Raw genomic sequence first — 25,325 nt, 5'->3', positions numbered from 1 at the left:
TAGTCTGCCGGGTTGATAAGTGCCATTCCAGCTGCTAAGCGTTTAAAAGCTTGAACTTTGGAACCAGACTGACTTGAATTTGAAGGTCATCTATCTTCTAGCCCTGCTGTACAGGTCACACTCTCTGGGCCTCCCTCGGAGCCTCAGTTTCCCCATCTGTAAGCTGGGATTGATGGTTTCTCTTTTTGGTCAGTTGGTTATGAGCTGGGGATGCTGGTGGTGATGAGCATGTTTCGGGGGAGGGGGTTAGAGCTTGATGTTTTATATGACAACAAAGGGGGTGACAGAGGATGAGATGGCTGGATGGCATCATTGACTCAGTGGACATGATTTGAGCAAACTCTGGGAGATAGTGAAGGACAGGGAAGCCTGGCTTGCCACAGTCCATGGGCTCAAAAAGAGTTGGATGTGACTTAGCAACCGAACAACAACGAGGGTGTATGTAGGCCACCATTGTGATAGCCCATGGGGCAGCCTGTAGTCTCATTCAGTTGCTAAGAACTCAGCATTGTGTCACATCTCATGTAAAAGCAAGTCCAGCTTACAATGCGTTAGTGAGTAACGTAGATGATACCGATGATGGAGCTGAACGCGGGCAGAGAGAGTTTTCATCATATTCGCATAGAGTAAGACAATTAAAAATTCCCTTTAATCACTGGGACTTACCTGCTGGTCCAGTGGTTAAGAATCTGCCTTACAATGCAGGGGACATGGGTTCAATCCCTGGGAATTGAAGATCCCACATGCCGAGGAGCAACTAAACCCTCATGCCAAAAATAGCCTGAGTACCACAACTAGTGAGTCTGTACATCACAATGAAATGAAGATCCTATGTGCCCCAACTAAGACCCAACACAGCCAAATTAAAAAAAAAAAAAAAAAGTCTTAAAGAAAAAGCAAGGATATGTCTAAAAAAACTAGGATATGTCTCCTCTACATGAGGGAATTTAGATTTACAGTCAACATGAAAACTGTGTCTCAGACTTCTGCCAGAGATTCTTCAGCATACTTTATCCAGGTTATGCTCAGAAGCTCAGTCCTGTCTGACTCTTTGCGAACCTGTGGACTGTCACTCACCAGGCTCCTCTGTCTGTGGGCTTCTCCAGGCAAGAATACTCGAGTGGGTTGCCATTTCCTCCTCCAGGGGATCTTCCTGACCCCGGGATCAAACCTGTGTCTCCAGGATTGTCAGGCGGATTCTTTACTGCTGAGCCACCTGGGAAGCCCCCAAATTTCTTAACCTCCTTACATTTCTTTCCACTTATTAACACACTAGAATACTTATAAATAAAGATATGGCATTGCTGGGACTTCCCTGGAGGTTCAGAGGTTAAGACTGAGCTGCTTGGGGCACAGGTTCCATGCCTGGGCAGGGAACTAAAATCTCACATGCCAAAAAAGAGAGAGAGATACAGAGATGTCATTGTCTACAATCAGAAAATCACATCTTCTTGGTGAGAGGGAAAAGTCTCAAGAAGTATTTTATGTGTTTCCTGAATTGGCTTTAAAAAAAAAAAAAATTGTCCCTCCTTATCTATAGAAGTAGAAGTTGAAGTCATGCACTGGAATGGCTCCTTTCCTGTGTTTCCAGAAACAGTGCTTAGCCCCAGAAGGCCCCAAAATTGCCAAGTCTGTTCCTTCCCATGAGAAAGAAGGGTTTTCTTGAAAGAGTGTTAGGAAACAGGTTAGCGATTCAGCTTCCCTCCCCTCTGAATTCCTAGAACTATGTATTTCCCTCCTGGGAAAGGAGGGGAAGAGGTAAGGTAATGAGAGCGTCATCGGAGAAGCCCAGATCTAACCCTTAGAGGGTGCAGGCTAGCACCACCTTCTTTCTCACCCCCTGCCTGAGAACTCATGTGACTCACCCCTGAATTCCTCGAACTCATTCCCTGTCCCGGGTCAGAGCCTGCACCACGGCTCCAGGCTGCTTCCTTTGGTTCATTGTCCATGATCACCCTGAGATATCTTCCCTGATGCAGGTCTGACTGCATCCCTCCCATACTCAAACCATTCCATATCGAACGGAGGAATATTGTTGCTGTTTAGTCGACAACTCGTATCCAACTCCATTGCAACCCCATGGACCACAGTCTACCAGGCTCCTCTGTCCATGGGATTTTTCACCACTGAGTCCCCAGGGAAGTCCCACAAAAGAATATTATTCAGCCAAAAAAAGGAATGAAGTGTTAGTCACTCAGTCATGTCCAACTCTGCAATCCCATGGAATGTAGCCCACCAGGCTCCTCTGTCTATGGGATTCTCCAGGCAGGAATACTGGAGTCAGTCACCATTTCCTTCTCTAAGGGATCTCCCTGACCCAGGGATCGAAAGGTCTCCCGCATTGTGGGCAGATTCTTTGCCATCTGAGCCACCAGGGAAGCCCCTCCACCAAAAAAGGAATGAAGTACTGATATATACTATTACATGCTGAACCTTGAAAACAAATATATAATATTGCCCATGTGTGGAATTTAGAAAAATGGTACAGATGAACTTATTTGCAAAGCAGAAACAGATGTAGAGAACAAATGTACAAATGCCAAGGGGAAAGTAGGGATGAATTGGGAGATTGGGATTGACATCTATGCCCAGTAGAGAACAGTGAGAACCTGCTGTATAGCACAGGGGACTCCGCTCAGAGCTCCGCGGTGATCTACACGGGAAGGGAATCCAGGAAAGAGGGGGTCTGTGTACACGTATGGCTGATCTATTTTGCTGTATAGCAAAAGCTAACACAACACTGTAAAGAATTTTACTCCAGTGAAATTAATAAAAAGATAGAAAGAAATGTAGACCCTCACACCCACTAAAATAGAATTTTTATTTCAATAAGTTCTCCTGGTGATGCACATCAGGGTTTGAGAAGCCCTGCCTGGAAACATGATTTTGCAATTGTACCCAGAAATGTTCACTAACCCCAGTTTCATTCCTTAACCACTAAAAAATTTTTTTGAAGCATTGTTGATTTACAGTATTGTGTTAATTTTAGGTATACAGCAATGTGATTCAGTCATATAATATATATATATATATATATGTATATTATTCTATTTCACTATAGTTTATTACATGAAAAGCCATATTGTTTATATATGAATCCAGCTCTATTCTGAGTCCAGAAAACTTGACTGGCCCTCACGAATGCCTCCCCTTTCTGCTAAGCACAGGGCTCCTGTCTTTCCTTCTAGAAGCACCAGCAGTTGAAGAGGCAGACTTCCAGTGTGGATGGTGGTTGAGGAAAGAGGGAAGTGAGAACAGGATGATTAAAGCATGTCACAAGTAAGCGTCAGAGCCGAACAGCTCATCTCTGAAATTTCCAGTTTACATAGACTATGGAAGGACTTACGTTGTGTCCTACTTCTTCATTTCCTCACCAAGCCTGTAAAAGTTTTGGGTGAAGCTTATAAAGCTCTTCCAGGCTCTCACTTGACCAGAAAAGCCTCAGGGCAAGGGGTGGGGGGAGAGGAATGTGAAGACCATAGAGGGTGTCCACACTGCATCACTGTCCCTAGAAAGACCTAGAAACCAAAGCATTTCCCCCAAACCCCTTCTTCACCTTGTTGCTGTGTTCAAAACCATTCACTGGCTCCCTGGACATCCTTGGTGGAACAGTGGATAAGGGGCTTCCTGGGTGGCTCTAGTAGTAAAGAACCTGCCTTCCGATGCTGGAGATACAAGAGACGTGGGTTCGATTCCCTTGGTTGGGATGATTCCTTGGAAGAAGGCATGGTAAACCCCTCCAGCATTCTTGCCTGGAGAATCCCACAGACAGAAGAGTCTGACAGACTACAGTCCATAGGGTCGCAAAGAGTCAGACATGACTGAAGTGACTTAGCATGCAGGCATGCACAGTGGATAAGAATCTGCTTGCCAATGCAGGGGACGTGGGTTTGATCCCTGGTCAGTGAAGGTTGCATGTACCATGGAATAACTAAGCCCGTGTGCCAGAACTACTGACCATCTCCCTAGAGCCTCTGCTCCACGACAAGAAGCCACCACAATGAGAAGCCTGAGAACCACAAGGAATAGTCCCCACTCGCCACAACTAGAGAAAGCCCACATATAGCAATGAAAAATCAGCACAGCCAAAAATAAATAAATAAACCTTTAAGAAAAAAAAGAATATCCAATTATAAGATCCCTCCTTTCTCCCCATCCAACCTAAATCTTTCCCCAGCATAAACACCTGATAGCTATTTGAGCTACATCCTTCTCCAGACTGCATCTTCTTGGGGGTTGGGGGTGGGGGGGGTGCACTGCGTGGGGTCTTAATTGTGGCAGGCTGGCTCCAGAGTCTGTGGGCTTAGTTCCCCCAGCAGGGATCATACCCACACTCCCTGCCCTGGAAGAGGGATTCTGAACTCCAGGATCACCAGGGAAGTCCTGACTATGCCCTTTTCATTCATCCGAGGGCAGCTTCCTGGTCTGAAGGAGATGAGATGTCTATCTCTGCCCTTGTTTAGCTGTGTGATGGTGGAGAATCCATGTACCCCTCTGAGCTTCCGTCTCCTTCATCAATACCTGGAAGAAAAATTTGCTCCCCTTCACCCACATCTCATGTTCACATTTGCTCCCATGACATTGGTTAATGCAAGCAACACAGCCAAGTCCGATATCAGGAAAGGAGATCTAATTCTTCCACGAGGAAGCGTGCGTGCTAAGTTGCCTCAGTCATGTCTGACTCTGTGCAACCCCTTGGACTGTAGCCCACCAGGCTCCTCTGTTCATGGGATTCTCCAGACAAGAATACTAGGGTGGGTTGCCATGCCCTCCCCCAGGGGATCTTCCCCACCCAGGGATTGAACCCACCTCTCTTATGTCTCCTGCATTGGCAGGCGGGCTCTTTACCACTAGCACCACCAGGGAAACATCCCCTCACCCCCAAGGGCAGTAACTACTTTGATCGTTAGATCTACCTTGGACCCAGTGAGGCAAGGAAGACAGCAGGCAGGACAAAGAGTGTTTGGTCCAGGGAGCGGGGAAGAAGGAGAGAAGTGAAAGTCTTCCTCACTACCACTCAAGGCCTCCTGCGATTTCCCAATCTGTCTCCACTTCCTCCTCTTCAAAATGGACCTGTTGGTGAGGTGAGGGTGTGGTGGGGAGGGGTGGGAAGGAATAGAAGCGGGAGGAGGCACTATTTCAACAGAAGGGCTGTCTGGGCATTTACATCTCTGCCTGTGGTGATCAGAGCTGGGCATGTGGACTCACTCCTCCCGGGTATAGAAACACCCCTCCAGCCTCTCTCCTGGAGGGCCCACAGCGCCCCCATGTCCCCAGCCTGGCTCAGGAGTGACCTGGGTCGCCTCTGCACCTACTTGGAGGAACTGGAGGCCGTGGAGCTGAAGAAGTTCAAGTTATACCTGGGGACTGCGACAGAAATGGGGGAGGGCAAGATCCCCTGGGGGCGGATGGAGCCGGCGGGTCCCCTGGAAATGGCCCAGCTGCTGGCGGCTCATTTCGGGCCACAGGAGGCCTGGCTGCTGGCCCTCAGCGTCTTTCATCAGATCAACAGGAAGGACCTGTGGGAAAGAGGCCACAGAGAGGATCAAGGGAAGGGTAAGGAGGTGGTGGTGGCCCAGGCTGAGGCTGCCACCCACTGATTCCCTTCTTCTGTGTTTTTGTTTTGCTGTGTTTTTTTCAAGATTTTTCTCCTGCTTCCTGTTTTAAAAATTAATTAATTAATTTGTCTGCACCTGGTCTTACTTGTGGCATGCGGGGTCCTCGTTGTAGCATGCCAGTTTCTCTCTGTAGTTGCCTGCAGGCATGTGAAACCTTAGTTCCCCCACTGGGGATTGAACTTGTGCCCCTTGCATTGGAAGGCAGGTTCTTAATCACTGGACCACTGGAGAAGATCACCCCTTCTCCTTTGATGATTGGTGGGCTCCTAAGAGCCACCTCTAACCCATCCCCCTGGCCTTTGTTCGAGCTGCCTGGAGTATCTCCCTCTATCTTCTTCACCTGGAAAACTCCTATTCATCCATCAGAACCCTGAAGGCACTACTTTCTCTGTGATTCCTTTACTCATTTTCTGCCCCCCCCACCCCCGCTCAATCACCCTGGCTGGCTTGGAAACCCCACTTTTCATACTAAGTGCTTAATAAATATATATTTTGGAGTCCATGAAAGAATAGAAGATGCCCGATAAATAAGTATCAAATAAAAAATATGCCAGGTACATATGTATAAAAGACATTTCAAAAATGCTAGTTTCTGGTGTGGGGCTGAAGGGGGGGAGGACTTCAAGCCAACTCAGAATGCCCTGGCTGAGGGATTAATCAGATGGATGGAGGTGCCAATCACTATGATCGACACCCTCGGGCAGTGAGTTATTACCATGTAGACAGTTTGATGTAATGGAAGTTACTGTTGTGAAGGGCTAGTTAGATACGTGCCAGCTGATCTGGCAAAATTCCTCTTCCAGACGCTCCACCTGGTGGCCCACCCTCACTGGGCAGCGAGTCAGCATGTTCTCTGGACGTCTTGGCTGCCGCTCCGAGAAAAGGTGAGCCACAAGCCATGTAAGCTGGTGCAGCCACTATGGAAAACAGCATGGAGGTTCCTCAGAAAACTAAAACTAGAATTACCATATGACCCAGCAATCCCACTCTTGGGCATATACCCGAACAAACTCTAATTCAAAAAGATACACGCACCCCTTTGCTCACAGCAGCACTCGTCACAGTAGCCAAGACATGGGAATGACCTAAATGTCCATCGGCAGTTGAATGGATAAAGATAAATATATATATCACATCTTCTTTATCCATTCCAGCCTGAAGAAGCTGGAATGCTATTCAGCCATGAGAAAGAATGAAATCAGGCCATTTGCAGCAACATAGATGCAACTAGAGATTATCGCACTAGGTGAAGTCAGAAAGACAAATACCATATGATATCATTTACGTGTAGAATCTAAAATATGGTGCAAATGAACCTATCCACAAAACAGACTCACAGGCCTAGAGAACAGACTCCTAATTGCCAAGGGGGAGGTGGGTGGGGGAGGGAAGAACTAGTTTTGGATTAGCGGATCCAAACTAGTCTATGTAGGATGGATAAACAAGGTTTTACAGTATCACAGTGAAGTATATTCAGTATCCTGTGATAAATCATAATGGAAAAGAATATTTAGAAAAAGAATGTCTATATGTGTATAAGTGAGTCGGTTTGCTGTACAGCAGAGATTGGTACCACACTGTAAATAAATCAACTATCCCTGCCGGTGTGCTCAGTCATGTTTGACTCTTTCGAGACCCCATGGACTGTAGCCTACGAGGCTCCCCTGTCCACAGTATTTCCCAGGCAAGAATACTGGAGTGGGTTGACATTTCCTTTTCCAGGGAATCTTCCCAAGCCAGAGACTGAACCCGCATCTCCTTCACTGGCAGGCAGACTCTATCACTGGGCCGCCTATTAACGTGAAATGTGAAAATCGCTCAGTTGTGTCTGACTCTTTGTGACCCTGTGAACTGTAGCCCACCAGGTTCCTCTGTCCATGGAATTCTCCAGGCCAGAATAATGGAGTGGGTAGCTGTCCCCTTCTCCAGGGGATCTCCCCAACCCAAGGATGGACCACAGGTCTCCCGCACTGCAGGAGGATTCCTTACCATCTGAGCCACCTGGGAAATTAAAAAAACAACGAAAAAAGAACAGTTCCTATGTTGATGCTTCTGCTTCCCACAAGGAGGCAAGATCTGTGTTGTACCAAAGTACCAAAGTTCCCAGGCTCCATCTAGAAAAGACTTCCAAGGTCATCGCAAAGCAAATAGTTCACTAGACCACAGTTTGCATTAATGTATGCATTCATTAAAGGCTGCTGACCATATATCTTTCACGGTCCTTCATTCCTCTCTGTTAGATCCCCAGGAAACCTACAGGGACTACGTCCGCAGGAAATTCCGGCTAATGGAAGACCGCAACGCGCGCCTGGGGGAGTTCGTCAACCTCAGCCACCGGTATACGCGGCTCCTCCTGGCGAAGGAACACTCCAGCCCCAGGTGGGCCCAGCAGAAGCTCTTGGACACGGGCCGGGGACACGTGGGGACCGCTGGCCAACCGGCCAGCCTCATCCAGATCGAGGCCCTCTTCGAGCCAGATGAAGAGCGTCCTGAGCCCCCGCGCACCGTGGTCCTACAGGGCGCGGCGGGCATGGGCAAATCCATGCTGGCCCACAAAGTGATGCTCGACTGGGCCGACGAGAAGCTCTTCCAAAACAGGTTCGACTACGTCTGCTACATCAACTGCCGGGAGATGAACCGGGGCACCACAGAGCTCAGCGTACGAGACCTCCTGGCCGGCTGCTGGCCGGAGCCCTGCGCTCCTCTCCAGGAGCTCGTCCGCGTGCCTGAGCGTCTCCTCGTCATCATGGATGGCTTTGACGAACTCAGACCATCCTTCCACGACCCGCAGGGCCCCTGGTGCCTCTGCTGGGAGAAGAAAGCGCCCGCGGAGGTCCTCCTGGGCAGCCTGATTCGTAAAAAGCTCCTGCCCGAGCTGTCTCTGCTCATCACCACGCGACCCACCGCTCTGGCCAAGCTCCAGCGCTCGCTCGAGCATCCCAGGCATGTGGCGATCCTGGGCTTCTCCGAGGCCGAGCGCAAGGAGTACTTCCACAGGTATTTCCACGACAGGGAGCAGGCCAGCCAGGTCTTCAGCTTCGTGAGGGACGACGAGCCCCTCTTCACTCTGTGTTTTGTCCCCATGGTGTGCTGGGTGGTCTGCACTTGCCTCAAGCAGCAGCTGGAGGGCGGGGGGCTCTTAAGACGGAGGTCGAGAACCACGACGGCCGTGTACCTGCTCTACCTCCTGAGTCTGATGCAACCCAAGCCAGGGACCCCTACCCTGCCGTCCCCGCCCAACCGGAGGGGGCTGTGCGCCCTGGCGGCTCACGGCCTCTGGGAACAGAAGATCCTCTTTGCGGAGCGCGACCTCCGGGAGCACGGCCTGGACGCGGCGGACGTCTCTTCCTTCCTCAACATGAACATCTTCCAGAAGGACATCATCTGTGAGACGCTCTACGGTTTCATCCACCTGAGTTTCCAGGAATTTTTCGCGGCCATGCACTACGTCTTGGATGATGGAGCGAGCGGGTCCGGCCCCGAGCGGAACCTCAGCAGGTTGCTGACCGAGTACGCCTTCTCCGAGAGGAGCTTCTTAGCCCTCACAGTCCGTTTCCTGTTTGGACTCCTGAACGAGGAGACCAGGAGCTACCTGGAGAAAACGCTGGGCTGGAAGGTCTCGCCTGGCCTCAAGACCGAGCTGCTCGAGTGGATCCGCAGCAAGGCTCGGAGCGAGGGGTCCACCCTGAAGCAGGGCGCCCTGGAGGTCTTCGGCTGCCTGTACGAGCTCCAGGAGGAGGAATTCATCCAACAAGCCCTCAGCCACTTCCAGGTGGTTGTGGTCAACAACATCACCACCAAGATGGAACACATGGTGTCCTCCTTTTGTGTGAAGAGCTGCAGGAACGCCGAGGTGCTGCAGCTGTTCGGGGCTGCCTACCAAGCCGATGGAGAAGATGGGCTGAGATGGCCCCTGGCAACGTCGTAAGTATTTGCTGGGGCTCGCTCCCCGAGTTCATGCCCTTAGCCAAGTTCATGTTCTCAAAGTGGGTGATTTTTCCCTCCATCCTAGGAGATATTTGGCAATATGTGGAGAAGGATTTCGCTGTCACAGTTAGGGGAGATCAGACAGATGCTAGGGGTCTAGTGGGTGGAGGTCAGGGATGCTGCAAAAATATCCTACGATGCACAGGACAGCCTCCATCACTAACAACTATTTGGCTCCGAAGTGTCAACAGTGCCCAGGTCATTTTCTAGTTCTTAAACAACAAGAACAAAAACACTAACGGTTGCTCAGTGTGTCCAGCTCTTTGAGACCCCATGGACTGTAGCCTGCCAGGCTTCTCTGTCCATGGGATTTTCCAGGCAAGAATACTGGAGTGGGTTGCCATGCCCTACTCCAGGGGATCTTCCTGACCCAGGGATGGAACCCAGGTCTCATGCATTGGCAGGTGGATTCTTTACCACTGAGCCACCAGGGAAGCCCTAAGCAATACTTATTGGGATTAAATAGTGGCCCATGTCAAGGAGAATGTATCCAGTCAACATATATTATCCAGGGCCTTATATCTGTGGGCTGGGCTATCCCTTTTTTTTAGTTTTGTTTTTTTTTTTTCCTTGTCCTTGCCCTGCTGGGCTTAGGAGATCTTAGTTCCCTGACCAGGAATGGAACCTGGGCCCCTGGCAGTGATAGCTCACAGTCCTAAGCGCTAGACCTCCAGGGAATTCCCAGTGATTTTCTAAACTTACTATATGGTCTTTTTTTTTTTTTTTCCTTAAAAGTTTTTTCACATTGAGGTGTAGTTGATTGACAATGCTGTGTTAATTTCAGGTGTACAGCAAAGTGACTCAGATATATAATATGTGTATATATATACTTTTTCAGATTATTTTCCATTATAAGTTATTACAAGATATTGAGTATAGTTCCCTGTGCTATACAGTAAGTCCTTGTTGCTGGGCTTTTTTTTTTTTTTTTTTTTATAGATTGAAGACAGTATCAATAAGCCAGCCAGTGCCCCTAACAGAGCAAACATTCAATAGAGATGGAAGATAGACAAAGAATAGTAAATAAATCAATAGGCAAATGAAATGAAATTGATTAAGGTAGTTGCAAACAGTTATCTCTTAGGAAGAAAGTAAAACCGGGTAATATTATATAACAGACAGTGACTTGGAGGGGGAAGGGCAACATGAAAGGAGGTGGTCAGTGAAGGAAACTCTGAGCAAGTGACATTTTCTGTGTGTTTGTTTGGCTAGGACTTTGTTTTGGTTTGGGTTCCCTGAGGAATCACCTTAGAAGCAAAGATTTCAACATAAGTGGAGTGGAAAGGAAACATTCTTGTTCCCTCTCCTCTCTTAGGTTGTGAAACTGGGGACTTATAAATTAGACTTACAAAAGACAGAGATTCATAAGCTAAAAAAAGAAAAAGTGGCACATCCATTACCACTTACACGTGAATGAACCCAGAAATGAGTAATCCAAAGGGATCCATAGAATTTGGGCTTAGGCATATATATATGGAACCTAGAGAGATGGCACTGATGAACCTATTTGCAGAGCAGCAATGGAGACACAGGCCGACAAAGGGAACAGACTTGTGGGCACAGTGCGGGAAGGAGAGGGTGAGAGGAGTTGAGAGAGGAGCATGGAAACATACATTGCCATATGTAAATTAGACAGCCGGTGGGAATCTGCTGTCTGACTCGGGAGCTCAACCTGGTGCTCTGTGACAACCTAGAGGGGTGGGATGGGGTGGGAGATGGGAGGGAGGTTCAAGAGGGAGGGGACATATATATACCTATGGCTGATTCATGTTGCTGTATGGCAGAAAGTAACATAATGTTGTAAGCAATTATCCTCCAATTAAAAATAAATTTTAAACAAAAAGAATTTGGACTTATGTACAGTTTTAACAAAAGAACAATACATTTTTAGGGCTATGACAAGACTTGAGTTTCCAGTGTGGCAAGCTGTGGAAAGACATATATGTGGGAAAACTGATGGAATAATCGTTTGTGCAGTCTCACAATGATTTCATCAGCTTTGGAACTGCGGGGGAAGAAGAATCCTCTTCCTTCTTAGGGTCTCTGACTGGGCCTAAGAATTAAATTGACATAAGACAGCATAACAGGGGAAACACCCAAACTTTATTGAAAGAGAATGAAGACCGAAGAGCAGGTGATGCTGCTGGCCTGGGGACCACACTTGGGAACCACAAGTACAGATGAAAGGCTTCAAAGAGCTCCCTGGGGCTTTCCCTGGTGATCCAGTAGTTAAGACTCCATGCTTCTGCTGCAGGGGGTGCGGGTTTAATCCTTGTTTGGAACTTAGATCCCCCAAGCTGCATGCACTGCCAAAATAAATAAACCAATAAATTTAAAGAGCTCCCTGATAGTAACTCAATCAAGTAGTGGAGCTCTATGGTTTTCTGCCCTCTCTGAGTTGCTTGCTAATGCTTTTGGAAAAAAAAAAAAAAAATTGCAATGGAATATTTCAAATATACACAGAGTATTTATATAGAAATAGATAGATGAATATATATATTCATCATTTATTTGACCAGTTAGCAACATTTTGCCAAATGTGCTTCATATATTTTTCCCTGTCTTGTTTTTTATTTTTCCTCAAAAAAAAATTTTGGGGGGGATTGTTCCTGCTGGGCTTGTGGAATCCTATTTCCTCAACCAAGGATTGAACCTGTGCCCGCTTCCCTCACCATGGCATCATCATTCCTAAAAAATGAACAATTCCTGGGAATTTCCTGGTGGTCCAGTGGTTAGGGGACTTCCCTGATGGCTCGGACAGTAAAGCATCTGCCTACAATGTGGGAGACCCAGGTTCAATCCCTGGGTCGGGAAGATCCCCTGGAGAAGGAAACGGCAACCCACTCCAGTATTCTGCCTGGAAAATCCCATGGACGGAGGAACCTGGTAGGCTACAGTCCATGGGGTGGCAAAGAGCTGGACACGATTAAGCAATTTCATTTTCACTTTCCAATGGTTAGGGCTTCCTGCTGTCACTGCGAAGGGCCTGGGTTCAGTACCGGATTGAACCCAGGAATCTATCAGCATAGCAAAAAACAAAAGCAAGAACCAAAAAACACAATTTCTTAATATCGTCTAATACTCAGTCTATATTCAAATATAGAGCTTCCCTGGTGCATGCGTGTGTGCTAGGTTGCTTCAGTTGTGTCCAACTCTTTGCAGCCCCGTGGACTGTAGCCCACCAGGCTCCTCTGTCCATGGGATTCTCCAGGCAAGAATACTGGAATGGGATGCCATGCCCTCCTCCAGGGGATCTTCCTGACCCAGGGATCGAACCTCTGTCACTTACATCTCCTGTATTGACAAGCAGGTTCTTTACCACTAGCGCGGCCTGGGAAGCCCTCAGGCTCAGTGGTAAAGAACCCACCTGCCAATGCAGGAGACACAGGAGATGTGGGTTTGATCCCTGGGTTGGGAAAATGCCTGGGAGAAGGAAATGCTAACCCACTCCAGTCTTCTTACTGGGAAATTCCACAGACAGAGGAGCCTGGCAGGCAAAGAGTGGGAGATGACTGAGGGACTGAGCACACGTGCAAGGACCAAACATCTTCGTAAACCGACCGTCCTGTCTGTCCTTCCCGCAGCCCCGAGAGGCACGTTTTACCTGACATCTACAGCGAGCAGCTGGCTGCTGCCCTCAGCACCAACCCCAGCCTGGTGGAGCTGGCTTTGCACAGCAACGCCCTGGGAAGCCAGGGGGTGAAGCTGCTATGTCAGGGACTCAGACACCCCAACTGCAGACTGCAGAACCTGAGGTGAGTCCAGGATGATCTGTGAGCTTCTGGGGGCCCTACTGTTCCATCTCACGGGGCTCCATCAGAAACAGCATAGGACAGGACTTCCCTGGTGGTCCAGTGGTTAAGACATCCAGCTTCTTCTGCCAGGGGCACGGGTTTAAACCCTGGTTGGGGAGCTAAAATCCTGCAAGCAGCGTGGTGTAGCCAAAAAACAAAAAATCATAGGATGATGTTTGCTTGGGCTCCCATAAGAAAGCACCACAGGCTGGATGACTTAAGTGATGGACTTTGATTTTCTCAAAGCTGTGGAGGCTGGAAGCTCCGGCTCAGCGTGTCGGCAGGCTTGGTTTCCTCCAGGCCCCTCTCCTTGCCTTGCAGACAGCCACCTTCTCCCTGTGTTCTCTCAGGGTCTTTCTTCTGTGTGTGTCTCTGTCCTAATCTCCTTTCCATAGAAGGACACCAGTCATATTGCACCAGGGTCCACCCTCATGACCTCACTTTAACTTAATTACCTTCTTGTAGTGATGGAGAAAAGAAGAGAGAATGGGGAGAGGAGGAATAAATTAGGGGGTGGAGATTAAAATATACACACTCTGTTGTTGTTTAGTTGCTGAGTCAGGTCCCACTCTTTGCGATCCCATGGACTGTAGTCTTGGCAAGAATACTACAGTGGGTTGCCATTGCCTTCTCCAGGGGATCTTCCCAACCCGGGGATTGAACCCACATTTCCTGCATTGGCAGGTGGGTTCTTTACCTCTGAGCCACCAGGAAAGCTTACATATAAAATAGATAACCAACAAGGATCTACTCTAGAGAACAAGGAACTCTACTCAGTATCTTATAATAACCTACAAAGGAAAAGAATCTGATATATATATATATTCATATATGTGTTCATATAATTTTTATATATGTATATATTTGGTATAGCTGAACCACCTTGCCTTGCTGTATACCTGAAACTAACAGAACTTTGTAAACCAACTATGCGTGCTTAATCGCTCAGTTGTATCTGACTCTTTGTGACCCTGTGGACTACAGCCCACCAGGCTCCTCTGTCCATGGGATTCTCCAGGCAAGAATATTGGAGTGGTTGCCATTCCCTCCTCCAGGGGATCTTCCCAACCCAGGGATCGAATCTGCATCTCTTACATCTCCTACATTGGCAGGCGGGTTCTTTACCACTACTGCCACCTGGGAAGCCCCTTTACAAAACAACCCCAAATGAAATCACCTGGCTCTTTTCTTCTTTGCGTCTCAGGTTGAAGAGATGCCAAGTTTCCAGCTCCGTCTGCCAGGACCTGACGACCGCACTGATCGCCAACAAGCACTTACTGAGGATGGACCTCAGTGGCAATGCCCTGGGGCTGCTGGGTGTGCAGCTGCTTTGTCAGGGGCTCCGGCACCCCAAGTGCAGGCTGCAAGTGGTGCAGTGAGTGTCCCGCCCCCCCTCCCCGGGAACACATCCTTCACCTCTGTGACCTCCTGGGACAAGCTGGTTGTGTCCCGGGGCTTGAAGCATCTCCCCAAATGCCAATCCCCAAACCCCTACCTCTCATCACAGCTGCCCTTAGACCCATGACCTGAGATGCCACCTCTCCTGGACTCTGCACTTTGTGTGAGTGTGCTGAGTCACTTCAGTCGTGTCTGACTCTTTTGCCACCCCATGGACTGTAGCCCACCATGTTCCTCTGTCCATGGGATGCTCCAGGCAAGAATACTGGAGTGGGCTGCCATTTCCTCCTCCAGGGGATCTTCCCGACCCTGGGTTCGAACCCAAATCTCCTGCTTGGCAGGCATATTCTTTACCACTGAGCTCGAATTAGAGCTGCCCTTAGACCCTTGACCTGAGACCCTTGCTCTGGACTCTGCATTTTGCAGAACCTGTTTCTGGCCTCTTCTGACCCCAGTCATTTCCACATGGTGAGGAGTCCCTGGGGCCACCTGCCCACCCAGAACCCACACCCTATTTATTGACCACATCCTGAGTACTCAGAACCCCAGAGGTCTCCGTGCAAAGATCCTTTTCTTGTGCAACTTCCTTTTTCTTCAGTGCCACTGTTTTCCAAAAAACACCCTGCCTTCCCCCTCTGTGTCTTCGTAAGTACTTCATTACTACTACTCATAAGAACGCTCCATTTTTTCCCCATTTTTTAAGACTTTTTCTTTTTTTTGATATGGACAACTTTTAAACTCTTTATTGAATTAGTTACAATATTGCTTCTGTTTTGTATTTTTGGTTTTTTGGCCACAAGGCATGTGGGATCTTAGTTCCCCGACCAGGGATCAAACCCAGACCCCCCCAGTGGGAAGGTAAACTCTTAACCGTTGGACCTCCAGGGAAGTCCCCCAACACTCTACTTCTGACACTTATGTGTGGAGTTATCCCCACACGAAGGCATGTGACGCCAACTGGGTGTCCTGGAGTTTAACTTGGTTCTAACACTATCTACCTGGAAATGGTGTCAGAGTAAGGCTTCATTGCCTGGAACCTGTGTCCCCTGCATTGCAAGGCAGATTTTAACCACTGGACCACCAGGGAAGTCCCATGTTTTTGCTTTTGTTTTATCACTTAGGAAATTAGAGATTTAGGAACTCTGTGCCAGGAGCCAGAGCAGAGACCTGTGTGTGTGTGTATTTTTTTTTTTTTCTATTATCTCACTGCCCCTCATCTTATTCTTCCAAATCAACTTCTATTTACCCTTCAAGTACCAGCTCAAATCCTCCCAGAGAGCCTTCCCTCACTGCACACCATTTGCCAAAGCTGGATGAAGAGGCCCCTCCACCAGGATGTTCAACAAACAGTAACTCACGTAGATGGAGCACTGACCATGTGTCAGGCTGGTTCTACACCCACTGCCTTTAATAAATTATGTAATCCTCACAACAATTCTGAGGCCGGCATAATTATTATCCTTATTTTAGTCTGTGACTTGAGACCTGGTGGCACATGTAACAGAAAGCTGAGACCTGATGAAAACGCTCCTGAGGGAATTCCCTGGTGGTTCAGTGGTTAGGACTCTGTCCTGTCGCTGCCGAGGGTCAGGGTTCAATCCCTGGTCTGAGAACTAAGGTCCCACAAGCCACTATGGGGTGCAGCTCAACAAACAAAAAACCCAAAAAACACAACAAAATGCTCCCTTGAGGTCAAAGTATGGGGGGTGGGGAACAGGTTGTTGAACCCTAGAGACCCTGCTCTGAACTATTACTCTGTGTACACTGCCTCCATGAGACCACCTGTGTGTGTGTGTGTGTGTGTTGCTTAGTTGTGTCCGACTCTCTGCAACCCCATAGACCGCAGCCCACCAGGCCCCTCCGTCCATGGGATTCTGCAGGCAAGAACAGTGGAGTGGGTTGCCATTTCCTTCTCCAAAAGGAACTGTAGAAAGAAAGAAAGTGAAGTCGCTTAGTCATGTCTGATTCTTTGCGACCCCATGGACTATAGCCTACCAGGCTCCCCCATCCATGGAATTTTCCAAGTAAGAGTACTGGAGTGGGTTGCCATTTCCTTCTCCAGAGACCACCTATACTGGATCATAATTACTCACTCATTTATCTTATTAGACAGGATTCTCTATCTGGAAGTGACAAAATCCTGTTTGTCTCTGTAACTTTAGGGACAATTGTAGGTTCATGTCCAGCTCTTTTGAAACCCCATGGACTGTAGCCCACCAGGTTCCTCTGTCATGGAGTTTCCCAGGACCCAAGAAAGAATACTGGAGTGGGCTACCATTTCCTCCTCCAGGGGTTCTTCCTGACCCAGGGATCGAACCCATGTCTCTTGCATTGGCAGGCAAGTTCTCTTCCATTGAGCAACCAGGGAAGTATATTGGCTGATTCGATGGGCCAGGGCAGAAACCATCAGGATGTGGAAAAGCAAGATGGCACCCTCTTCAACTCTTCTCTTTCCTCCCAAGGTTGAGGAAGTGCCAGCTGGAGGCCGGGGCCTGCCAGGAGCTCGCCTCTGTGCTCAGCACCAGTCACCATCTGCTGGAGCTGGACCTGACAGGAAATGCACTCGAAGACTCAGGCCTGAGGCTCCTGTGTCAAGGTTTGAGGCACCCAGTCTGTAGGCTGCGGATTTTGTGGTGAGTTCTACCGGTGTCTCTGTGAATCTGACTCCTCTAGGGACCTCATATGGGCTTCACTGTGGCTCAGAGAGTAGGAGGAGACCCAGGTTCAAACCCCGAGTGGGAAATATCCTCAGGAGAAGGGAATGGCAACCTACTCCAGTATTCTTGTCTGAGAAATCCCATGGACAGAGGAGCCTGGCAGGCTACAGTTCATGGGTTTGCAAAGAGTCAATCACAACTGAACACACACACACAGTTATTTTTAATTTTTGAGGAACCATCATTCTATTTTCTGTAGCCACTGGACCATTTTACATTTCCACCAACAGTGCAAAGAGGTTCCAATTTCTCCATATCCTCACTAACACCTGTTGTTTTCTGTTTTTTGGATAATGTCTATCTGAACGAGTATGAGGTGATATCTCACTGTGCTTTTGACTTGTGTTTTCCTAATGATTAATAATGTTGAACATTTTTTTTCCTGTGATTTGTGGCCATTTATATGTCTTCTTTGGAGAAATGTCTATTTAGGCCTTCGGCCATATTTCGAACAAGTTGTTTATTTGAAAACATTACTTTTAAGATTGGGGGCAGCCATTTGCAGCAACATGGATGGACCTAGAGATTATTATACTAAGCAGTCACTCAGTGTTGGGGATTTTTTCCCCGGGACTTGGAAACGACGAACCTGAAAGAATGACACTCGGACAGTCTCTTGCAAGGACTGACAAGTTTATTTCTGCAGTCAAGCCTTTTTATAGAAGCGGGAACAAAGAGCTTAGAATATACAGCCAACAGAATGCATACAGGGTTAACATCTAATCAGTAAAAATATTTCAAGGACAACGCACTCTAAATGACCCATGTGCTTATCCCATAACTCATTTTCTCAAATAACATCCTTAATATTTATTATTAAATCTTGGCGCCGGGCATAACCAAAGGCAGGAAATGTTTTTCTGCCCGCAGCACACCAAGCCGGGATATTTCTGGCCCTTTGCCATTTTCCCAAGGACTTCCTCCAACCGGCTAGTTTGTACTGCGCTTCCTAACAACTCAGAAAGAGAAAGACAAATAATATCACTTACAGGTGGGATCTAAAATGCTATCACTTATACGTGGAATCTAAAATATGACACAAATAAACTTATCTATGAAACAAAGAGAGTCACTGTTGCAGAGAACAGACTTGTGGTTGCAAAGGGGAAGGCGGGGTGGAGGAGGGAAGGACCGGGAGTTTGGGGTTAGCAGATGCTATTATAAACTGCATGGATAAACAAGGTCTTACTGTACAGCACAGGGAACTATATTCCATATCCTGTGATAAACCATAATGGAAAAGAATATGAAAAAGAACACATACGTATAACTGAGTCATTTTGCTACCCAGCAGGTACTAACAGAACATTGTAAATCAAGTCTACTGTAATAAAACTTTTTAAAAAGATTGGGGGAAGGGAGAATAGCATCAGCATCGTAGAGGAAACACTCCCAAACATACGCCAAACTGGATTTTCTGCAGGTTGAAGATCTGCCTCCTCACTGGTGCTGCGTGTGAAGACTTGGCGTCCACCCTCCACGTGAACCAGAGCCTGGTGGAGCTGGACCTAAGCCTGAATGACCTGGGGGATCCCGGGGTGCTGCTGCTGTGTGAAGGCCTCAGGCACCCCCAGTGCAAACTCCAGACCCTCCGGTGAGTCCCCGCTTTCCTCACTTTCCTAGGAGTCCAAAGTCACAATTCCTGCCCTCCTGCCTGGGCTCAGGGGGGCTGTCTCCCTCCCTCCTCTCCTAACCTCTAGCTCCCTCGGCCTCCTGTCAAAGGTTTTTCTGCCACAGGGCCTTTGCACAAGCAGTTCCTGCTTCCTGGAATGCACTCCTTTTTTTTTTTTCTCTTTTAACATTTATTTTATTTATTATTTATTTATTTAGCCGCCCCCAGGGTCTTACTTGCAGCATGCAGGATTTTTAGTTGTGGCAGGCAAACTGTTAGTTGTATGTGGGATCTAGTTTCCTGACTAGGGATCAAGCCCAGGCCCCCTTCATTGGTAGCCTGGAGTCTTAGCCACTGGACCACCAGGGAAGTCTCCCTGAGATGCACTTCTGCTCTGATTTCTCCTTTTTTTCACCCTGATAATACCCGTTTCATCTGTTAGGATCCAAAGCAAATGCTTCTTCTTCATGCACACCTTCTCCAACCCCTAGATAAGATTACTTTTAGGATCCTATTTGACCTTATTTTTCTCCTCAGTGTCACTTATCAAAATTTGTGAGTGTGTTGTTGTATTCCAGAAGTACAGGAACAACACACTGTGGCAACAACGTGTTCCAGTGACTAGCATAAGATCTGGCTCAGAGATTATATTTTTAAATGATGGAACAGATGAAAAAGCAAATTTAAAAAAAAGAAAATAAGGAATTCCCTGGCGGTCCAGTGGTTAAGACTCTACACTTTCACTGTTGGGGGCTGGGGTTCAATCCCTAGTTGGGGGACTAAGACCCCAGAAGCTGCTGGGTGGGGCAAAAAAAAAAAAATCAGCAGGACTGTCAATTTCATCTTGCCCCTCCCCCATTCCCTCTCCCCACCTGTAAACACTAGTTTGTTCTTATCTTTGAGTCTGCTTCTTTCGCATAATATTCACTAGTTAATACGGTAGCATTTTCGACCCCATTAAGCTGAAGACATCTGGGAGTTCCCTTGTGGTCCAGTGGTTAGGACTTCCTGCTTTCACTGCTGAGGACCGGGATTCAATCCCTGGAGGAAGAAGTAAGATCCAACCCCTCTCTTTCCCCCAAAAAACTTCAGAAGAAATGAGACAGCTCTCTCCTGTGTTTAATGTCTTCCCAGGCTCCGCATTTGTCGGCTCAGCTCTGTGGCCTGTGAGGGTCTCTCTGCTGTGCTTGGGGTCAGCTCCCACCTTCGGGAGCTGGACCTGAGCTTTAATGACCTGGGAGACCGCGGCATGTCCTTGCTGTGTGAGGGGCTGCGACACCCCACCTGCAGACTCCAGAAACTGTGGTGAGTGGCTGGGAGGCAGGACTGCTGGGTGTGATGCTGGTCCCTGGCGGGGGTGGGAGGGGATCTGTCCTTATCTTTTTTTCTATTGGACGGTTATCCTTCCATGCCTCCATCTCTCTGGAAGATACGAGATGCTCAGAGGTGGAAAGAAAAGCTGTGTGAATGAGTCGCAGAGTAATTCATCCTCTGGAATACAAACAGAGAGGCTAAATTTTTCCATCCAGTCATTGCCTCTAAACATGTTCTGTAAAACTCCCCTGTTCTCTGGGCATTTACTTGGGCAGATTTATAGCTTTCTGGTAACCTTTATGTAATAAAAGTTCAATCTGGGGCTTCCCAGGTGGTCCAGTGGCTAATAAGGCTCCTCACTCCCAATGCAGGGGGCCTGAGTTCAATGCCTGGTCAGGGAACTAGAACCCACATGCCTCAACTAAGACCTGATGCAGTCAAATAAATAATAAATAAATATATTTTTTAAAATTCAGTCTGGTCCAGAATAAACTTCAGTCAAATGTTAATGAACCTTTCTTCCTTCCCCTTTCTCCCAATACCAGCCCATCCCTTCCTCCCAAAAGACTTAGAATGAGAGGAGGCTGTGTCTATTTTTTTTAATTAATTGTGTTAATTAATTATTTTTGGCTGTGCTGTGTCTTCACTGCTTTTCTCTAGTTGCAAAGAGCAGGGGCTACTCTTTGTTGCGGGGCAAGGGCTTCTCATTGCCTTGGCTTCTCTTCCTGGGAGTCTATGCTGGTGGCTCAGATGGTCAAGAATCTCTTAGAGGCTCTAGGCAGGCAGGCTTCAGTAGCTGTGACTCACCGGCTCTAGAGCTCTGACTCAGTAGTTGTGGTTGCTCCCTGGCATGTGTGATCTTCCTGGACCAAGGATCGAACCCCTACTCCCTCCATGGGCAAGCAGATTCTTAACCACAGGACCACCAGGGAAGCCCAGGCTTATCTATTTTTAATTTTCTTCCCTTCCTGAATCTCTTGCTTATCTGGGGCCCTGGGTAACTGGAAATGAAGATGAGAGCTTAGGGATAGCATGTCTCCCTTTTATTTATTTATTTTTGGCCACACTTGGGTCTTGGTTCCTGCGAGAGGGCTTTCTCTAGTTGAAGTACACAGGCTTCTCACTGCGGTGGCTTCTCTTTTTGCAGAGCACAGGCTCTAGAGCACGGACTCAGTGGTTGTGGCTCATGGGCTTAGCTGCTCCTCAGCATGCGGGGTCTTCCCGGACCAGGAGTCTAACCCACGTCTCTTGCACTGGCAGGTGGATTCTTAACCACTGGACCAAGGAAGCCCCATCTCTCCCTTCATTGGTGTGGCTAGGTTCCCTCTGGGATGTCAGTTCCACCCCCTCCCAGTCTGGCAGGTGTCCAAATGATACCTGTCTCATGGGGATCATATGTGTGTTCTCATGGGGACCCCAGAGGAGGTGCTCCTGACATGGAATGATCTGGGTCAAGCTCTTTCCACAGTCCCCTCCCCAGCTCTCACCATATGTCCTACTCCTGACCCTTCTGTGCCTGTGAGGTGGGTGATTATACATCACCCACCTGGGTCTTTCTCTTCCATTTCAAGTCCTGAACTGTTGCCTTATACATTGTTTGGAGGCACATATTGCTTCACAGCCTCAGCCAAAGATGAAAACATTTCCATCTAACATCCCAGCTACAACAACACTTCAATGCTACCTGTTTTTACTGTAACAGCATGGACTACAGGAAAGAAACACAATTGGACAGAATAGAAACCAGAGAAAATCAGATGGCATAGTGTTGGGTGGGGCAGGAAGCAGCCCAAGTCATGCTGACTTCTTAAAAAAAAAAAAAAGAAGAAGAAGAAGATGGGGGAGAGCATTGATCAAGTTGTGTAACTGGAAGCGTAGGTTTCAGGTATGGCTTGATCTAGGCGTTCGGATACTTGATCTCCATTATCTTCTCTACTTATTGCTGTCTTGGCTCCATTAGGAGTTAAGGTTAGCCTTGATCCAGTACATGGTGGCAAAATGCCTACAACTCTATAGATGACTTCTTTTCAGGTGCAAATTCTGAACAAAAAAATCTCTAGGGAAAGCATGATTCTGATTCACTGTTTTGGATGGATCCTGTGCCCAGAGGGAACCACTCGTGGTGGCTGGGGACAAGGAAACCAACCAGCTTAGCCCTTGACCCTATATCTACTGCTAGAGCTTGTAGACATTAATCCCTGAGATGGGGGGTTTCAATGAGAAATTGGGATAGAATTACCAGAGGGAGAAATTCTTGGCTGCAGAACCAGGATATCCATTACAGATGGAGCTATGAATTGAGAAATCTTTTTTCTTTCTTTCTTCTTTTGTTTAAAAAAATTAATTTTGGGGCTTCACTGGTGGCTCAGTGGTAAAGAGTCTGCCTGCCAATGCAGGAGACACGGGTTCAAACCCTGGTCCAGGAAGTCCTCACATGTCAGGGAGCAACTAAGCCTGAATGCCACAGCTACTGATCCTCAGCTCGAGAGCCTGTGAGCCACAACTACTGAGACCATGAGCTGAACCAGCTGAAACCCAAGCTCTGCAACAAGAGAAGCCACCGCAATGAGAAGCCCGAGCACCACAGCTAGGGAGTAGCCCCCACTCACCACAACCAGAGCCCACACAGCAACAAAGACTCAGCACAACCAAAAATAAATAAAAATTAAAATAAATAAAAATAAATAAAATTAAAAGCTTTAATTTTTATCGGAGTATAGTTGCTTTACAATGTTGTGTTAGTTTCTACTGTACAGCAAAGGGGAGTGTCTTTAAATGCCTTTATGAAATGCTTTCCCTCACCACATCGGCCTTAACCTGGACTGATCTGATTCTAGTCTGCTTCTTTCTTAAACTGATCCCTAAAAACATCACCCTGATTCCCTATGAAGCTGACACTTTCCAACACGAACTGCTGACGTTGCTTCAACCACTTCTCGTCTTCTACAGGCTCGACAGCTGCAGCCTCACAGGCAAAGCTTGTGAGGACATTTCTTCTGCCCTGGGTGTCAACCAGACCCTCACAGACCTTTATCTGACCAACAACGCCCTGGGGAACACAGGTGTCAGGCTGCTGTGCGAGAGGCTGAGCCACCCGGGCTGCAAACTCCGAGTCCTCTGGTGAGAGATGGTCCCTGCCTCTGGAGGAGATGGGACCCAGGGCTTGAGGTCAGGAGACAGTGTGCTCAGTCGTGTCCGACTCTTTGTGACCTCATGGACTATAGCCCGCCAGGCTCCTCTGTCCGTGGGCTTCTCCAGGCAAGAATACTGGAGTGGGTTGCCATTTCCTCCTCCAGGGTATCTTTCCCAGCCAGGGATCAAACCTGGGTCTCCTGCACTGTGGGAAGATTCTTTACTGTTTGAGCTACCAGGAGAAGCCCTTCCGTAAGATGATTACAAATTAAATTTGTTAAGACAGGCTAGGGTCTTAAAAATGGGGTGTAGCTTAGGGCAAGTTTATCTCCCAATAAGATTTGATTTACAATGATGAACTACTTAATGGAATTAACATATTGTAACCAAGCAGGATGTATGAGAGATTTGCTGTAAGGACTGAATGCCACCACAGTGGCCTGGAATATTTCCCTTCTTGTGTCCTCAGGTTGTTTGGAATGGACCTGAATAAAATGACCCACCGAAGTTTGGCGGCACTTCGAGTGACAAAACCTTACTTGGACATTGGCTGCTGAGTGGCTGGGCTGCTGGTTCTTCTCTTGAAGTCAGGACAGAAGAGGACCATCCCAGGACCCATGAATCAACAATGATCTCTGTCTCTTTACTTCCTCAAGAGACAAGATCCTCTGCAGGATAATCTTTGCTGCTTGGGGTTTGTGCGATTGCTGAGCAAGAGGGTGGAATTTTAGTTTGGAGAGTTGGTGCCATGGAGAGAATTCAGGGCAGGGTCCCAGATGATTCTAGAACACAGGCTCTCAACTGAGGGTGATTTTTGTCAGCCCCCCTCCAGCCTCCCCCTTCCCAGGACACCCGGCATTGTCAGAGGACACTGGGCTGGGAGAGTTGTTAGTATCTTGTGAAGTCCTGCTATAAATATCCTAGAAAATAAAAATACACCAACAGTCCCCACGACAAAGTGTTAGGGAACTGTTGACCGTAATCACCCTCCTTGGCCAGGTCTGCTTGCCTGAGTTTTCTCACAACAGGAGGTCCCGATAAGGAACTTGGTGCTGCTTATTGGTTATCCATCTTAAATATAGCAGTATATTATCCATCCCAAACTACCCCTTCCCCCCATCCTTCCCTTCTAGCAGCCCTAAATTCATGAGCAAGCTGAACTAAGGGTAATCTGACCCACTTAAAGCAATCCCTAGGCTGTCATAAGGGCTTCCCAGGTGGCGCTAGTGGTAAAGAATCCACCTGCCAATGGAGAAGATGTAAAAGACACAGGTTTGATCCCTGGGTCAGGGAGATCCCCTGGAGGAGGACATGGCAACAGTATTCTTGCCCGGAGAATCCCATGGACAGAGGAGCTTGGCAGGTTACAGCCCATAGGGTCACAAAGAGTGAGACTGAAGGGACTTAGCACATGCACAGGCTGTCATAAAGCTGAAGGCTAAGGAAACTTGTGGGCATAAAAGTTGAGAGTACACCTTAAGGTGAAGGTATGAGTTTTCTGGCTTTGTAGTCAGAACTGTGTCTCCAGCATTGCAGGCGGATTCTTTACTGATGAGCCGCCTTAGTTTAAAACTAGCAACACAGGACTCCAGGACTTAATTACTGGACACTCAAGGTTCTGTGGCTGGAGTGGTTTGGGGAGGACTACAGGGCACAACTTCTCAGAGATGCGATGTCCCGATTATAATGGCCAGGATTTCCCACTACGAATGAGGTGTTAACATTTAGAAATTGTGAGTCACCATTATGACAC

At 47.8% G+C, this 25,325-nt stretch overlaps 1 protein-coding gene across 4 annotated transcripts; it reads left to right on the top strand.

Annotated features, from left to right (window-relative positions):
• The first annotated feature begins 4,796 nt into the window (after positions 1-4,796).
• Positions 4,797-24,514, top strand: NLRP12 (NLR family pyrin domain containing 12). 4 transcript variants are annotated; one of them, XM_006068505.4, is made up of 10 exons: positions 4,797-5,556; positions 6,422-6,502; positions 7,859-9,542; positions 13,190-13,360; positions 14,604-14,774; positions 17,260-17,430; positions 18,938-19,108; positions 20,261-20,431; positions 23,390-23,560; positions 24,042-24,514. In XM_006068505.4, the coding sequence occupies exons 1-10, from the start codon at positions 5,268-5,270 to the stop codon at positions 24,127-24,129; spliced, it is 3,168 nt and encodes a 1,055-aa protein (XP_006068567.3). In that variant the 5' UTR covers positions 4,797-5,267; the 3' UTR covers positions 24,130-24,514. The 4 variants fall into 4 exon arrangements, with proteins under 4 accessions (XP_006068567.3, XP_044787589.2, XP_044787591.2 ...); XM_044931654.2 differs by lacking the exon at positions 6,422-6,502; XM_044931656.2 differs by lacking the exon at positions 13,190-13,360.
• The last annotated feature ends 811 nt before the right edge of the window (positions 24,515-25,325 follow it).

This window comes from Bubalus bubalis, chromosome 18 (genome assembly GCF_019923935.1).
Source record: "Bubalus bubalis isolate 160015118507 breed Murrah chromosome 18, NDDB_SH_1, whole genome shotgun sequence".
Lineage (NCBI taxonomy): Eukaryota > Metazoa > Chordata > Mammalia > Artiodactyla > Bovidae > Bubalus > Bubalus bubalis.
The sequence above is the reverse complement of the archived record's forward strand: the minus strand, read 5'-3'. Positions and strand labels throughout refer to the sequence as shown.

Excerpts from the sequence above, each read along its gene's own strand:
- NLRP12 (XM_006068505.4), top strand. The coding sequence starts at position 5,268 with ATGTCCCCAGCCTGGCTCAGGAGTGACCTGGGTCGCCTCTGCACCTAC. Across the intron at positions 14,775-17,259 it reads TGCAGGCTGCAAGTGGTGCA|GTTGAGGAAGTGCCAGCTGG; the intron begins GTGAGTGTCCCG and ends TTTCCTCCCAAG. Across the intron at positions 20,432-23,389 it reads TGCAGACTCCAGAAACTGTG|GCTCGACAGCTGCAGCCTCA; the intron begins GTGAGTGGCTGG and ends CGTCTTCTACAG.